At 50.7% G+C, this 17,568-nt stretch overlaps 1 protein-coding gene across 1 annotated transcript; it reads left to right on the forward strand.

Annotated features, from left to right (window-relative positions):
• The first annotated feature begins 1,651 nt into the window (after positions 1-1,651).
• LOC115385412 (MKRN2 opposite strand protein) lies at positions 1,652-17,568 on the forward strand. Its single transcript, XM_030087402.1, has 4 exons — positions 1,652-1,854; positions 15,634-15,683; positions 16,717-16,885; positions 17,049-17,568. The coding sequence occupies exons 1-4, from the start codon at positions 1,652-1,654 to the stop codon at positions 17,260-17,262; spliced, it is 636 nt and encodes a 211-aa protein (XP_029943262.1). The 3' UTR covers positions 17,263-17,568.

Here is a 17,568-nt window from a genome sequence, read left to right on the forward strand (position 1 = left end):
CTTTATTAAGAACTTTAAACTGTTTCAAGACGTTTTATTCGTCCTCACATTGTGGCCGTTGCTCCATGAGGCTCCATCAATGTTGTGTTTTCTACAAAATATTCAGGACATGGATGCATTTTATTCTGAAAGGCCTGAATCGAGCATGCGCCGCTCTGCTTCTCGGGCCGGCAGAACGGAGGTGCAGTGGACCGATCCGGACCGACCCGGACCAACCTGGAGCGACCCGGACCGACCCGGAGCTGTGGGTTTGGAAAATATGGACTGGAGCGGAGCGGAGGATGTGGAATTTGGGGGTTTGAGATTGAGATAGATAGATAAAACTTTATTAATCTCCCAAGGGAGAAATTCCGGTGTCCAGCAGCACACAGATCATTCACATGCAAATAATAAATAACAGTACAATAAATAAAAGTGCTGGTAGTGTACTTAGTTTGGCTCAGGCACATCTGTTATACAGCCTGACTGCTGAGGGGATGAACGACCTCTTGAAGCCTCAGTTCTGCAGCGCAGTGACAGCAGCCTGTTACTCCGCTCACTTTTTTGAGCTGCAGTCGTGCAGTGGATGTTTGGAGTTCCTCAAGATACTCTGCATTAGAGCCTCATCCTCCTCTCCAGGACTGCTCCAACAGAGTCCACCTTCCTCCCATCACAGACACACACCTCCTGATCAGTCTGTCCAGCCGACTGCTGTCTCTTTTTGTCATACTGCCGCCCCAACAGACAACCCAAAGAAAACAGCACTTACAACAACAGACTGGTAGAAAATGTCCAGCATGTCACCACACAGGTCAGAGGACTTCAGTGTCCTCAGGAGAAACAGCCTGCTCTGTCCTCTCTTATCCAGAACCCAAGCTGCTCCGACCAGTCCAGCTTGTGGTCAAGGTGCACACCCAGGTATTTGTAGGTGTGAACAACCTCAATACTCTCTCCGTCGATGATGACAGGTTGATGAGAGGCTTCCTGCCAAAGTCAATGATCATCTCCTTCGTCTTCGAGGAGTTCAGAATGAGACCATTGTCCCTGCTCCAGGTGGTGAATCCCGCCATGAGCTCCCTGGACTCTTTTCATCCCTCCCCTTCACACATGCCACAACTGCAGTGTAATCTGAATACTAGAGAATAGAGAATCTTCAGCGAACATTTAGAGACGGAGAACGGTCAGAGTTTGGGTTTAGTCAGTCGAGGGGGATCTGGTAAAGGGGGGGGGTCTCCCAGTTGGGGCGGGGCGGGGCGGGGGGGGGGGGGGGGGGGGGGTCTGGTCCCCTTTTTCACTTGAATTTTAGGGAAGAAGACTGCTTCAGTGGTTTGTTGGGGTTCTTTGCTGTTGGGAGCTTCAGGGGTCCAGAGGGGCGTCTGATCAGCTGCCTGCCAGAAAACCACTCCTGACTCAGGAACGCACTACAGCGTCTGAGCAACAGCCCACTGGTAACCATGACAACAGTCCGAAGGTCACCTGGAACAGGTGAGGCCAGTCACATGACTGTCTGCAAGACAGCAGAAGCAACCTGATAGGCTGCAGCGGGGCCAGTGAGGTCATGTGATAGGCTGTCACCAGGCAACCGGGGGGGGGGGGGGGGGGGGGGGGGGGCTGTAGAACAACCAGACGAGTAACAGAAGACTGACGGGAGAGCAGGAGTGACAGAGGAGTGATGGAGTGCAGGGTGATCCGCCTGCTGCACTGTCAGAAGCAGATCTTCTGCCTGCAGCTGCCGGAGCGCTGCCCCGGCTGCGGGGAGGCGCTGAGCGGCAGCAGGCTGCAGGAGGCGCCGGTCAGCCTGCCCTCGCCCTTCAGCAACGCACACAAGAGCTCCTGCTGTCTGCTGGTGGCGCCCGCAGCCGACAACCTCAGCAGGTACGCGCACACACAGGTACAAACACAGCAGGCACACACACAGGTACACACACAGGTACACACACACAGGTAAACAACAGGTACACACACACACAGGTACACACACAGCAGGCACACACACACAGGTACACACACACAGGTACAAACACAGCAGGCACACACACAGGTACACACACACAGGTAAACAACAGGTACACACACACACAGGTACAAACACAGCAGGCACACACACAGGTACACACACACAGGTAAACAACAGGTACACACACACACACAGGTAAACAACAGGTACGTACACACACAGGTAAACAACAGGTACGTACACACACAGGTAAACAACAGGTACACACACACACACAGGTAAACAACAGGTACGTACACACACAGGTAAACAACAGGTACACACACACACACAGGTAAACAACAGGTACGTACACACACAGGTAAACAACAGGTACACACACACACAGGTACAAACACAGCAGGTACACACACAGCAGGCACACACACAGGTAAACAACAGGTACACACACACACAGGTACAAACACAGCAGGCACACCCACACAGGTACACACACACAGGTAAACAACAGGTACACACACACACACAGGTAAACAACAGGTACGTACACAACACCGCGCCGGTCTGACGGGCGCTGGTCTGGAGCTGGTCTGGAGCTGGTCTGGAGCTGGTCTGGGGCTGGTCTGGAGCTGGTCTGGGGCTGGTCTGGAGCTGGTCTGGGGCTGGTCTGGGGCTGGTCTGGGGCTGGTCTGGGGCTGGTCTGGAGCTGGTCTGGGGCTGGTCTGGGGCTGGTCTGGGGCTGGTCTGGAGCTGGTCTGGGGCTGGTCTGGGGCTGGTCTGGGGCTGGTCTGGGGCTGGTCTGGAGCTGGTCTGGGGCTGGTCTGGAGCTGGTCTGGGGCTGGTCTGGGGCTGGTCTGGGGCTGGTCGGGGGCTGGTCTGGGGCTGGTCGGGGGCTGGTCTGGGGCTGGTCGGGGGCTGGTCTGGGGCTGGTCGGGGGCTGGTCTGGAGCTGGTCTGGAGCTGGTCGGGGGCTGGTCTGGAGCTGGTCTGGGGCTGGTCTGGGGCTGGTCTGGAGCTGGTCTGGGACTGGTCGGGGGCTGGTCTGGGGCTGGTCTGGAGCTGGTCTGGAGCTGGTCTGGAGCTGGTCTGGGGCTGGTCTGGGGCTGGTCTGGGGCTGGTCTGGAGCTGGTCTGGAGCTGGTCTGGGGCTGGTCTGGGGCTGGTCTGGGGCTGGTCTGGGGCTGGTCGGGGGCTGGTCTGGAGCTGGTCTGGGGCTGGAACGGAACGGGGATACAACACAACACAACACACTGTTGTCTTCTAGTGTGTCTCTGCATCGGGGGAGGTTGATACAGTCCTGAAGTGTGTGACGGTCCGTCTGGTGGAAATGGGACGTATGAGCTTCTGCTCCACCTTCACCTGTGAACGTGGGATTATTTGCGCCGAGAGAAATCAGTGGATCTCCAGAACGTTCTCCTGCCCACCTCAGAGGAACCCAGAGCGGAGCCCGGACTGCTCACCTGCAGCTCATCACCTGTGTGCTCCAGCTACACCTTCAGCCATGCTGCGCCCCCTGGTGGTTGAACCGGAGAGACGATAAACGGCTCTGAGCGGATCTGAGGAGTCGTCAACAGGAACCCAGAGGAACCTGCTGCTCAGCATGAAGGAACCCGTCTAACGCAGAACCTTGATCCCACAGCACGCGTTTTTGGAGCGTCGCGCTGCGTCGCGCTACGTCGCGCTACGTCGCGCTACGTCGCGCTACGTCGCGCTACGTCGCGCTGGACGCAGCAAATAGGGTTATTGGGTTACTGGTCGGGGGCAGTTCCACATCCAGCGTTCGCTCGCGAGCGGCGCTCAGCAGCGGCGCTCAGCAGCGTCCGGGATAAAAATACGTCCCACCTATTTTTGGCTGCGTCCGGACGCGAGCGTGTCAAGCCCCGCTGTTCGGATAGCTCCAAACAGGAAAGAGAACTGAAACAACTTCCGTGTTTTCAAAATTAAATAATTTGAAACGTCTACATTTTTAGTCATTGTCAGAGACGTTCACTGAAGTGTCTTTGTTTAATCTTTATTGTGCCAGGTCACAAGATGTGGTCAGTCATATAGTTACACATCTATTTGTAACTATATTAATAATAATAATAATGAGTTTTATTTATCATGCACTTTACATTTGTAAAACAAATCTCAAAGTGCTACAGTGGAGTTTAAAAACAATGACAATTAAAAGTAGATAGATAGATAGATAAAAAAGTAACAGATACAGGCTAAATCAATAAAAGTAGTTGAAGGATAAAACACTCAGACTTTTACACAGCATAAAACACAAGGGGTACAAGTTAAATCATTCAAAAGCTTTCACAAATTAAAGCCGCAAGCGGCATTGGACGGGACCGAGCCCTCTGGCAAGGTGGCCCCACTGAGGCCGTCCTTGTGCCTTGATGACCGAAGTCCAGATCACTGGGAACCTTGCTCCTCCATAGACATCCATTTTCATGGTCCCGCACTGAAGCTCCATTGCCGTGGCCCCCGCTAAATCGGTTGGATCTAAACAACTTCTGAAGGACTCCGTGCTGCACGATGTTTGTCTGAGTGAGTGTATGAGCATGCACACACCTATAAAATGAAGATGAAACGGACGAGTGCGAGTTTGGTCCGCTTATGCTGAAATAAGCGGACTTAAAACCCACCCACCCCCACCCCCCCAAGTCCATTTATCTTGAAATAAGCAGACTCAACCCCCCCTCCCGGAATGTGCCCCCAACATGTGTGTGTGTGAGAGAGTGGGCATGGACAGATGCGTTCAAGTGCATCCCAGAAAGCAGGCTCAGAAACAGGCTGTTCTGAGGAGGGCTCCTCAGAGTGACTTCTTACATCACTGAAACTCTGAAAGAAGGATGAATTTGTTGTAAAGAAGCTTGAATACTATGTTTTTGGCCTTCAGAGACCTTTATGACATGACTGAAAAATAGCATCATATGTACCCTTTAATGACAGCTGCTGTCAGCTCAATGACTGCACTGCATGCCCATTTTTGGTCCGTTGCGGGCTTCCTGTTGGATTTAGGTTATTGGTGTCAATGGGTGATTTTTAGATCTCGATGAGATGAACACATGAGCCATTGGTTTTATCTCTCTACGACATTCCTACGGGCTGTAGCGACCATTTTTTTCAAAAATGTGACTTTTATTTTGAAGGCTTCATAAAATCCACACCGTGTGACTTTTCAAAAAGTTGTGCACATCGTTTGTAGAGAAACTTCTCCTCTATCAGGCCGTGTTACTCTGATGTCTCTACAACAAACGCTCTTGGGGGGTATAATGTTTTCATGAGAAGTGTTTTTTAATTTGAAAGGGAAATAACGGGCTTCCTGTGGGATTTAGGTTAGGGGTGTCAATGAGTGATTTTTAGATCTCAATGAGACGAACACGTGAGCAATTGGTTTGATCTCTCTACGACATTCCTACGGGCAGTAGTGACCGCTTTTTTGAAAATGTGACTTTTATTTTGAAAGGGAAATGACAGACTTCCTGTAAGATTTAGGTTTTTGGTGTCAAATGGTCATTTTTAGATCTCTCAGAGATGAACGCATGAGCATGTGTTTTATCTCTCTCCGACATTTCTTTGGGCCGTAGCGACCATTGTAGTGTTTCAAGTGGATTTTCAGACTTTATACTTCAAGGGTTAACAGCATCCACACCGTGAAACTTTTGAAAAAGTTTTTAACAATATCTGAAGAGAAACTTGTCCTCTATTATTTCACGCCACTCTGACGTCTCTATGACAAGTGGTCTCGGACAAGATAATGTTTAAATGAGGAGTGATTTTTACTTTGAAAGGCGAAATAGCGGACTTCCTGTTGGATTTAGGTGAATGGTGTCAATGGGAGATTGTTAGATCTCATCGAGACGAACGCGTGAACAATTGGTTTGATCTCTCTACGACATTCCTGTGGGCCGTAGCGACCATTTCTTGAAAAATGGTACTTTTATTTTGAAGGGCTGATAAAATCCACACCGTGTGACTTTTGAAAAAGTTGTTCTCATCTTTTGTAGAGAAACTTCTCCTCTATCAGGCCGCGCTACTCTGACGTCTCTACAACAAACGGTCTCAGGGGTTATAATGTTTTCATGAGAAGTGTTTTTTACTTTGAAAGGGAAATAGCGGACTTCCTGTTGGATTTAGGTAATGCATGTCAATGGATGATTTTTAGATCTTGATAAGACAAACATATGAGCAATTGGTTTGATCTCTCTACGACATTCCCACGGGCAGTAGCGACCACTTTATTAAAAATGTGACTTTTAGTTTGAAAGGGAAATAACGGACTTCCTGTTGGATTTTGGTTTTCGGTGTCAATTGCTCATTTTTAGATCTCTGTGAGACTAACGTATGACCATTGGTTTTATCTCTCTCCGGCTTTTCTTTGGGCCGTAGCGACCATTGTAGTGTTTCAAGTGGATTTTCAGACTTTTAGCTTTAAGGGTTAACAGCATCCACACCATGAGACTTTTGAAAAAGTTTTTAACAATATCGGAAGAGAAACTTGTCCTCTATTATTTCACGCCACTCTGACGTCTCTACGACAAACGGTCTCGGAGGAGATCATTTTTAAATGAGGAGTGATTTTTTACTTTGAAAGGGAAATAGCGGACTTCCTGTTGGATTTAGGTCTTTTTTGTCAATGAGAGATTTGTAGACCTCGACGAGACAAATGTGTGAATAATTGGTTTGATCTCTCTACAACATTCCTATTGGCCATAGCGACCCTTTTTTCAAAAATGTGAGTTTTATTTTGAAGGGCTAATAAAATGTAAACCGTGTGACTATTGAAAAAGTTGTTTCCACCTCTTGTAGAGACACTTCTCCTCTATCAGAGCGCACTACTCTGACATCTTATGGAATGAAATCCCTATCAAAATTCAAGAGCATTTTAAATTGATTTGAGAGCAGCATTGATCGATTTCGTTCTCGGATTTCATGATAGTGTCTCTCAGAACTCTGCTCTCGCGCTCAAATTTGCTCTGCGTGCTCAAACTGTGTCCTCGCGCTCGGTCACGACGCTGCTCGCGCAGACTTCCTGCGCTCACACTCAAACTCCTCCTCTTGCTCTCACGGAACTTGTGCTCACGGATCTCTGCTCTGCTCTCGGATTTTTCGTGCGTCAACGCTGTCAGCCAATAGAAAGCCGGCTCGCTCTGACCAATCAGATTATCCCTGTTTGTATACGGGTGCGTTCGCTGTTTCTGAGGAGCGTCGCATACGGGCGGACACCCTTTCAGCGGGTTTTATTCACTTCCTCCCTCCGGGGCTGTAATAAATGTGATTTCTTTTAATTTTTTTACCACTGTTGGAATAAATATCATGCAATACATACAACAGCGTCCAAGCTTCTCATTACAATGGCTGTATTGTATAATAATAGCCGCATCGAACACTGCTCTGTGAGGTGTGCTGGTGGAGAAAACAATGTCACCATCCTGGAGGGACGAGGAGCCTTTTGTCAGTTTGATTTTCTGTTAAATTGACATAATCACATTCCAATAAACGGGCCAAATTCAACTCGTTTTCCCGTCCTGACTGACAAAATGGATTTTTCATTCATTTCCCGTTTGACAGGTGGGCGGGGCTTACGCCGCTCTCAAAGTAAAGCTGTTCTTAACACAGCGGCAAATGTCTGACTGCTGCTCAGCCTCCTGTCAGGACTGTAAAGAACTCATAAAAGTTGTATTAGTGTTACACGAAGAAGCTCACTCTGTGCTTTGCTGCTCTTTGGTTCTCATTGTTAGACGCTAAACTGCATTTTTTCGACTCCCGACTAAATGAAAGTAGTTTAAAAAAAAATGACCAGCAGGGGTCGCCCTGTGTTGCTCTCCTCATCATCTGTGATCAGTGGAGAAACACAGTGGAGTTATCCAGATTGTTGTTATATTATTTTCATGTTTTTACCTTGTAAGTATCATAAAACCAGGACACACACAGGCTCCAGTACACATGTCAAACGGTACTTCTGTCAGAGACGCATTATAATTTATTTCCACATATGACATGAACACTGAAACTGGAGCCATTACAGTCAGAATGGTCTTATCATTGTTGCTGTTGTACAGCATGGGTTTATTTATTGTTTGCATGTTTTTAATCACGTAAACATTCAACAAATCAATAAATTCTCTGTTTTCTCTCACTCCTTTGGCGTATTAGTTGCGTGCGAAAGGAGTTTAACTCCTTCTCTACAATCTCATTGTACACTGTGTAAATTCGGAGGGATGAGGAGAGCGATACAGTGCGACCCTACCGTTTGACATGTGTACTGGAGCCTGCATGTGTCCTGGTTTTATGATACTTACAAGGTAAAAACATGAAAATAATGTAACAATAATCTGGATAACTCCACTGTGTTTCTCCACTGATCACAGATGATGAGGAGAGCAACACAGGGCGACCCCTGCTGGTCATTTTTTTTTAAACTACTTTCATTTAGTCGGGAGTCGAAAAAATGCAGTTTAGCGTCTAACAATGAGAACCAAAGAGCAGCAAAGCACAGAGTGAGCTTCTTCGTGTAACACTAATACAACTTTTATGAGTTCTTTACGGTCCTGACAGGAGGCGGAGCAGCAGGCAGACATTTGCCGCTGTGTTAAGAACAGCTTTACTTTGAGAGCGGCGTAAGCCCCGCCCACCTGTCAAACGGGAAATGAGTGGAAAATCCATTTTGTCAGTCAGGACGGGAAAACGAGTTGAATTTGGCCCGTTTATTGGAATGTGATTATGTCAATTTAACAGAAAATCAAACTGACAAAAGGCTCCTCGTCCCTTCAGGATGGTGACATTGTTTTCTCCACCAGCACACCTCACAGAGCAGTGTTCGATGTGGCTATTATTATACAATACAGCCATTGTAATGAGAAGCTTGGACGCTGTTGTATGTATTGCATGATATTTATTCCAACAGTGGTAAAAAAATTAAAAGAAATCACATTTATTACAGCCCCGGAGGGAGGAAGTGAATAAAACCCGTTGAAAGGGTGTCCGCCCGTATGCGACGCTCCTCAGAAACAGCGAACGCACCCGTATATAAACAGGGATCATCTGATTGGTCAGAGCGAGCCGGCTTTCTATTGGCTGACAGCGTTGATACACGAAAAATCCGAGAGCAGAGCAGAGATCCGTGAGCACAAGTTCCGTGAGAGCAAGAGGAGGAGTTTGAGTGTGAGCGCAGGAAGTCTGCGCGAGCAGCGTCGTGACCGAGCGCGAGGACACAGTTTGAGCACGCAGAGCAAATTTGAGCGCGAGAGCAGAGTTCTGAGAGACAATATCATGAAATCCGAGAACGAAATCGATCAATGCTGCTCTCAAATCAATTTAAAATGCTCTTGAATTTTGATAGGGATTTCATTCCATAACATCTCTACAATAAATGGTGTTGTAAAAAAGCTGCGTGAAGCTTTTACTTTGAAAGGTAATTGGCGGACTTCCTGTTGGATTTAGGTCAAGGGTGTCAATGGATGATTTTTAGATCTTAATGAGTTGAACATGACAGCAATTGGTTTTATCTCTCTACGACATTCCTACTTGACAGGGGTGCAGAATTTACTGTGTCTCGGTTGTGCTAGTTGAAGGTGCTAGTTTGTAGGTGGCGCTAGAGAGCAGATGGGGTTAATTTTTCCACTTTATAAAATTTTTTGCCAGTCTGCATCTGGCTGCCAAATTTGGTGAGTTTTCGTGCATGTTTAGGGGGTTAAATTAGCGTTTAAAGACGCCAGGAGTATAATAATAAGAAAAAACGAACGAAAAACAATAGAGGCCTTGCCCTCAGGCGAGGTGGCCTCAGCTGAGGCCACCTCGCCCTCGGGCTCGGTCCCTAATAAAAACGTTTTCAGACAAGATTTAAATGAGTCTGCCGACTGTGGCGCCCTCAGGTGGGCAGGCAGGGTGCTGCAGCCTGAAAAGCCCTGTCCCCCATGGAACACAGTTTGGTTTTGGGACCTTCAGCAGATTGTGTCGGCGGAGCGGAGGCGTCTGGTCGGGTCGTGTGGGGAGAGAAGTTCTTTTAGGCGCCCTGCTGCACTACCGTAGACACACTGACGGGTCAGGAGGCAGAGTTTGTATTCCAGCCTGAACCTTACCGGGAGCCAGTGAAGGTTATGGAGAATGGGGGTGATATGGTGTCGTTTTGGCACCCTCATCAGGATCCTGGCAGCACAGTTCTGGATCGACTGAAGCCGGTGTAGGCTTCTTCCAGAGATCTCGATGAGGAGGGCATCGCAGTAGTCCAGCCTGGAGGAGACAAAAGCATGGACCAGCTTCTCGGCGGCGGGGAGGGAGAGGGAGGGGCGTGGTTTGGAGATGTTCCAGAGATGAAAAAATGAGGTCTTACAGATGTGTTGGATATGGAGGTCAAAGGAGAGGTGGGGTCAAAGCGGACACCCAGGTTGGTAACGGCAGTTGTTGGGTTGATTTTGTGGACGGCAGATGATAGGACTGTGAAAGGGGAGGACTTAAGTTGATGTGGGGTTCCAATAGAAATTCAGTTTTGGAGCTGTTGAGCCGGAGAAAATTGTCATTGATCCCTGCTTTAGTCTCCTCCAGGCAGGCGGTGAGTGATTGGATAGAGAGGGAGGAGGTCCGGTCCAGCCCAGAGGTGTCAAGAAAGTACTTTCCCATGCCGTGTTTTCCATGTACCCAGTCAGTTCTGGAAGAGCTGGGCTGATTGTGATCACCTGGGCCCAGAACTGTTTGTTGCAGGTGATTCAAGTCAGCCCAGCCCTTTGTTAAGTGACTGGGCACAACAAAAACATGGCGTGGGAAAGCACTTTCTTGACACCTCTGGTCCAGCCTGACATAAAGCTGAGTATCATCAGCATAGCAATGGTAGGAGACTCCATGCCTGCTGATGATGTGGCCCAAAGGGAGCATGTAGATGGAGAACAGGCTGGGCCCCAGCACTGACCCCTGGGGAACCCCGCAGGAGACAGCGTGGGACCTCGGCCTGGCTTCCCCAAGGGCCACATACTCAGCCCTACCAGTCAGGCAGGACCGGAACCACTGGAGCGCTGTATCTGAAAGACCAATGAAATGCTGGAGTCGGTGGAGGAGGATGGAGGATGGAGGATGGAGGATGGCGTGGGCGACGGTGGCAGCAGTGACAGGAGTGACGGAGAGCCTGGTCAGAGGCCACCAGCAAAGCTTTCATACAGACGGACATCCGGGCATTTGGCCAGCAACCGGGTCCGTCGCCCATAGCAACCAGTGCAAAGGGGAACGCCGTCGTCTCCGCTCGCTTAGACAGAGTAAAGACGTGCAACACGAGGGAAGTTCTAAGATGGTTAACAGTTGTTGTGCGGTCGGCTGCACCAACAATAAAAGAAAAAAATCCTACTCTGTCATTTCATACGACGCTGGGTGAGAGTACGGAACCAGAGCGGCGCCGACTGTGGCTGCAAGCTGCAAACCCTGTCCTCCTCTTCCTCCTCGTCCTCCTGCACTGCCTCCTCCTCTAACCTGGGCTGTATGGAGACGCTGACCGAGCGTCCTCTTTTTCCCGGACATGTCCACTTTTTCCGTCCTGTCCGGGGCGTCCGGCGGGTTTTTTAAATTCAGGAAAATGTCCGGTGTTCACAGTTTTTTACAGCACAACACGTGAACGTAAACTGACGGCGCTTTGTTCACAATACTATGATACTAGATTACTTTGTTGCAGGAGGTATTTATACACACAGACGGCGCGGAGCAGACGGCTGTTCACACAGCGCCGCTTCACAGATGAATTGCTAAAAAAATTCCCACATGCTGTCATACTCGTCAGCAGGGGGTCTGAAGGGACACTTTTACACCCACAATGTCCAATTCTGTCCCATATCGGGTCAAACTGTCCCCAGAAAGCTGGTCGTAGTGTGTGTAGGCCATCTATAGCCGACAAGACCTTCCACACACTGAACAAATGTAAAATTACACTACAATAACACCTAAAACCGCACAGTGAACCGCGTGAGGCTGTTTTCCCCCTGGAGCTAAGTGGCGGACGGTTGCTATGGGCGGTCACGTGACCGATGACGCCACTCCGTCTGCAGGAATCGGTGACCCTGACCAGAGCTGTCTCAGTGCTGCGAGCTGGACGGAACCCGGATTGGAATTTGTCGTACAGATGGTGTGCGTGAGTTTGTGTGGAGACTACCTATTGTTTTATATGCGCATTTTGTCATAAATAAAGCTCATTACAAATATCCGAAAAACTGAAAATGTGCATATTTCAATATTTGAATACATCTGTGGAGTCAACAAAATAGCATGTGGTTTGTTTTCCATGTACTCTGCAAAAACTGCAAAAATTCAGAATCTTACCAAGTTCAAAAGTCCTGTTTTCATTCAAAATGTCTCATCTCACTTGATTTAAGATATATTTAGATAAAGAGACTTATTTCTTGATTTAATATTCTTATATCAAGATCTCTTTTTAAGTGAAACTCACTTGCTGCACGGACAGAGAATTTCACTGGTTTGAAGACTAATTTTCTTTAATTTAGTGTTGATATCTTGCATTTAGGTCTTTCCTTGTTGCAGTGCAGCGGTGATGTTCGTCCTCTTGAGGCAGGACGGCTGTGCGCTCATTTTATTGTGAAAGGGTGATGGAGTTAACGGGGGATCTTGAACATCTCGCGCTTGCGCCTCACAGTGTCTTTGGAGCTCTGAGACGGAGCAGAGCGCAGCAGAACCTGCAGTGGGATCGGGGGGGGGGGGGCGTTCTGGTCCCAGTCGGGGGGATGGGGGGGCGCGTTCTGGTCCCAGTCGGGGGGATGGGGGGGGGGCGTTCTGGTCCCAGTCGGGGGGATGGGGGGGCGCGTTCTGGTCCCACTCGTTTAATAAGACAAACCCCAGACTGTTATTTGACACCAGGATCTCCATGGGGTCCCTGCTCCTCTGGCTGCTCCTGTCTGTCAGGCTGACAGCAGTGACCTCTGACCTCTGCTGATAAAATCAGAGCCATAAAAGACTAAATCCCAGTCCAGTCCAGGTCCTGTTGGACCTCCTCCACATGTCGGTCCTCCTCGACCCCTGCATGTCCTGAAGACGTCTCGGCGCCGATGGAGAAAACCAAACCTCCTCCAGCCAGTAGACGTGGTACCGAGTGTTGGTGACACAGCCGGACCAGGAGGGACCAGGAGGGACCAGGAGGGACCAGGAGGGACCAGGAGGGACCAGGAGGGACCAGGAGGGACCAGGATGTCCACCTGTCTCCTTCCTCCCTCAAGCAGTCGTAGAACCAGAACTTAAGAAGCCGAACTGGGACCAACAGGAACTGAAGAACCGCAACCGACGTCCAAACTCCCCTTCCTGTCCACAAACGGCTCACAGCTTTTTTTCACAAACGCACGACCTCTACGACCTCTATGACTTCTACGACCTCTATGACTTCTACGACCTGTATGACCTCTAAGACCTCTACGACCTCTATGACTTCTACGACCTCTACGACTTCTACGACCTCTAGGACTTCTACGACCTCTACGACTTCTACGACCTGTATGACCTCTAAGACCTCTACGACCTCCATGACTTCTACGACCTCTAGGACTTCTACGACCTCTACGACTTCTACGACCTGTATGACCTCTAAGACCTCTACGACCTCCATGACTTCTACGACCTCTAGGACTTCTACGACCTCTAGGACTTCTACGACCTGTATGACCTCTAAGACCTCTACGATCTCCATGACTTCTACGACCTCTATGACTTCTACGACCTCTACGACCTCTACGACCTCCATGACCTCTACGACCTCTATGACTTCTACGACCTCTACGACCTCTAAGACCTCTACGACCTCCATCACTTCTACGACCTCCATGACTTCTACGACCTCTAGGACTTCTACGACCTCTAGGACTTCTACGACCTGTATGACCTCTAAGACCTCTACGACCTCCATGACTTCTACGACCTCTATGACTTCTACGACCTCTAAGACCTCTACGACCTCTACGACCTCCATGACCTCTACGACCTCTATGACTTCTACGACCTCTAAGACCTCTACGACCTCTACGACCTCCATGACCTCTACGACCTCTATGACTTCTACGACCTCTACGACCTCTACGACCTCCATGACTTCTACGACCTCTAGGACTTCTATGACCTCTACAACCTCTACGACCTCTATGACCTCTAAGACCTCTATGACCTCTATGACTTCTACGACCTCTATGACTTCTACGACCTCTACGACCTCTACGACCTCCATGACTTCTACGACCTCTAGGACTTCTATGACCTCTACAACCTCTACGACCTCTATGACCTCTAAGACCTCTATGACCTCTATGACTTCTACGACCTCTAGGACTTCTACGACCTGTATGACCTCTAAGACCTCTACGACCTCCATGACTTCTACGACCTCTATGACTTCTACGACCTCTAAGACCTCTACGACCTCCATGACCTCTACGACCTCTATGACTTCTACGACCTCTATGACCTCTACGACCTCTACGACCTCCATGACTTCTACGACCTCTATGACTTCTACGACCTCTACGACCTCTATGACTTCTACGACCTCTATGACCTCTACGACCTCTACGACCTCCATGACTTCTACGACCTCTATGACTTCTACGACCTCTACGACCTCCATGACTTCTACGACCTCTAAGACCTCTACGACCTCCATGACTTCTACGACCTCTAGGACTTCTATGACCTCTACAACCTCTACGACCTCTATGACCTCTAAGACCTCCAGGACCTCTATGACCTCTACGACCTCCATGACTTCTACGACCTCTAGGACTTCTTCGACCTCTACGACCTCTACGACCTCTATGACTTCTACGACCTCTACGACCTCTAGGACTTCTACGACCTGTATGACCTCTACGACCTCTGTGACCTCTACGACCTCTATGGGCTGGTCTGACACATGTCTCTGGACCCCCAGTCAGGACAGACCCTGTTTCTTCCAGCTGGTCTGATGGTATCTGAGGACGAGCTGGAAATAATCATTCATGTGTTCATCTCCTGGCTCTGGACTGGACCAGCTGTTCACTGGCTGAACCAGGAAGAGCTTCTGGTCTCCAGCAGGTCCAGAACTCGGCTGCCAGGCTTCTGACCAGCTGACCAGCGCCACCTGGAGGTCCCTGGAGAATCCCTCCTCTGGCTCCCTGTTCTGTTCCGGGTCCACTTCAGAATCCTGGTTCTGATATTCTGAGCCCATCTGAGTTGTCTGGGCTGTGGGTTCAGACCAGGTGAGACCAAGGGAGGCCATGTAAGACAAAGAGGGTCTAAGTGAGACCAGGTGAGACCAGAAGAGACTAGGTGAGACCAAGAGGAACCAAGTGAGACAAAGTGAGAACACTTAAGACCATGAGGGACCAAATGAGACCAGGTGAGACCAGGAGGGTCCGGATAGGACTGGGACAGACCGAGTAAGACCAGGAGGGTCCAGATAGGACTGGGACAGACCGAGTGAGACCAGGAGGGTCCAGATAGGACTGGGACAGACCGAGTAAGACCAGGAGGGTCCAGATAGGACTGGGACAGACCGAGTGAGACCAGGAGGGTCCAGATAGGACTGGGACAGACCGAGTGAGACCAGGAGGGTCCAGATAGGACTGGGACAGACCGAGTGAGACCAGGAGGGTCCAGATAGGACTGGGACAGACCGAGTGAGACCAGGAGGGTCCAGATAGGACTGGGACAGACCGAGTGAGACCAGTCTAACATTTACGCTTTGCTCTTTGCTCCTCAGAGAATTTGATGGAGCGTCAGATCTGCACACCGGCATCTCCAGCACCACAGGTGTGTGTGTATGTGTGTGTGTGTGTGTGTGTGTGTCTTTTTAGACTGAAACTGAATGAAGGAGAACTGGGGAACAAACTGAACATGACGTTTAGCCTCTCGCCTCTCGCCTCTCGCCTCTCGCCTCTCGCCTCTCGCCTCTCGCCTCTCGCCTCTCGCCTCACGCCTCACGCCTCTCGTCTCACGCCTCACGCCTCTCGCCTCACGCCTCTCGCCTCTCGCCTCACGCCTCTCGCCTCACGCCTCTCGCCTCACGCCTCACGCCTCTCGCCTCTCGCCTCTCGCCTCACGCCTCTCGCCTCTCGCCTCTCGCCTCTCGCCTCACGCCTCTCGCCTCTCGCCTCTCGCCTCTCGCCTCACGCCTCTCGCCTCTCGCCTCTCGCCTGTCGCCTCTCGCCTGTCGCCTCTCGCCTCTCGCCTGTCGCCTCTTGCCTCTCGCCTCTCGCCTGTCGCCTCTCGCCTGTCGCCTCTCGCCTCACGCCTCTCGCCTCACGCCTCTCGCCTCTCGCCTCTCGCCTCTCGCCTCTCGCCTCTCGCCTCTCGCCTCACGCCTCTCGCCTCTCGCCTCTCGCCTGTCGCCTCTCGCCTGTCGCCTCTCGCCTCTCGCCTCTCGCCTCACGCCTCTCGCCTCTCGCCTCTCGCCTCTCGCCTCTCGCCTCTCGCCTCCTGGAGCTTGTCCTCCTGCTGTGTGCCGCTCAGCTCTCTCTCCGGCCGTGTCTTGAGGAAATGCACATTTTTCTGGCGATGGTGTTTCCTGCTCTGTTTCGTGGCGTGTTGCCTTCAGGGAGGCGGTGAGTCCCAGTCCGGTCCAGATGCTTTTCAAACCATGAATGTGGGAAAACGTTGTTGTCATGTTGACCAGATCAGGGAGATCAGATCAGAAGTGCTTTTAGCTGCTTTTGTCCGAACTCTGCTGCTTCATGTTCTGTCAGCGCTCTGCCCGCCGCCCCCCGTCCGGCCCGCCCCCCCAGGGCCCGGACACATGGCCGCTGGCCCCCGGTGGGGTGTTACCGCTGTTGCTGGCTGTGTGCAGGTGTTGTGTACAACTACACGCGGACTGGCGTCCGGAGGGAAGGGAGCGGCTGGGAGCGCTGTGTGTGTGTTCCTCTGGTCAGACCTGACATGTTCCACCTGCTGGCCCAGTGGGACCAGTACCTGGACCGCTTCTCTGACGGACCCCTGTGGGACCCGGCCTGGCACGCGTGAGCCCCGTCTGCACGCACACACACACACACACACACACACACACACACACACACACACACACACACACACACACACACCTGTTTACACCTGCAGTGACTGATGACCTTGGGAAGCGGTGAAGGTCGACAGTCTGATGCTGTGGTGTGTTTCTGGTCTCAGGTTCGATGAGGACAAACACAACTGCTTCACTTTCTGTCTCCACTTCGTGAACGGCGTCCTGTCGGCGGAGGGCCGCGGCTCCATGAGCAGGGAGGACTTCACCCGAACCTTCATCCTGCCGAGGATGAGGAGGGTGTCCAAATACACCGCCCTGTGCCGGCACCTCCAGCAGCACCCGTTCTACCTGGTGGACAGGCAGGAGGAGGCTGGCTGAACCCGGCTGTGTGTGTGTGTGTGTGTGTGTGTGTGTGTGTGTGTGTGTGTGTGTGTGTGTGTGTGTGTGTGGCACCACATAAAGCACATGTGGAACATTCTTTGTCTTCTATCCAGATGTTTTAGTTTCTTCTGCCTGGTTTAACCCGTCAGTTTTAGAGTTTGGTGAGAATTCCAGCCGTCGCTGGAGTTTCTAACGGGTGTGTGTTGGTGTGTGTTGGAGAGGGTCTGGAGTTTCTAATGGGTGTGTGTTGGTGTGTGTTGGAGAGGGTCTGGAGTTTCTAACGGGTGTGTGTTGGTGTGTGTT

This window comes from Salarias fasciatus, unplaced genomic scaffold, assembly GCF_902148845.1.
Source record: "Salarias fasciatus unplaced genomic scaffold, fSalaFa1.1, whole genome shotgun sequence".
In the NCBI taxonomy this organism is placed as follows: Eukaryota; Metazoa; Chordata; class Actinopteri; order Blenniiformes; family Blenniidae; genus Salarias; species Salarias fasciatus.

Coding starts and splice junctions, on each gene's coding strand:
- LOC115385412 (XM_030087402.1), top strand. CDS start 1,652: ATGGAGTGCAGGGTGATCCGCCTGCTGCACTGTCAGAAGCAGATCTTC. Junction 1,855..15,633: donor GCAGCCGACAACCTCAGCAG/GTACGCGCACAC, acceptor TTTGCTCCTCAG/AGAATTTGATGGAGCGTCAG. Junction 16,886..17,048: donor TGGGACCCGGCCTGGCACGC/GTGAGCCCCGTC, acceptor TTCTGGTCTCAG/GTTCGATGAGGACAAACACA.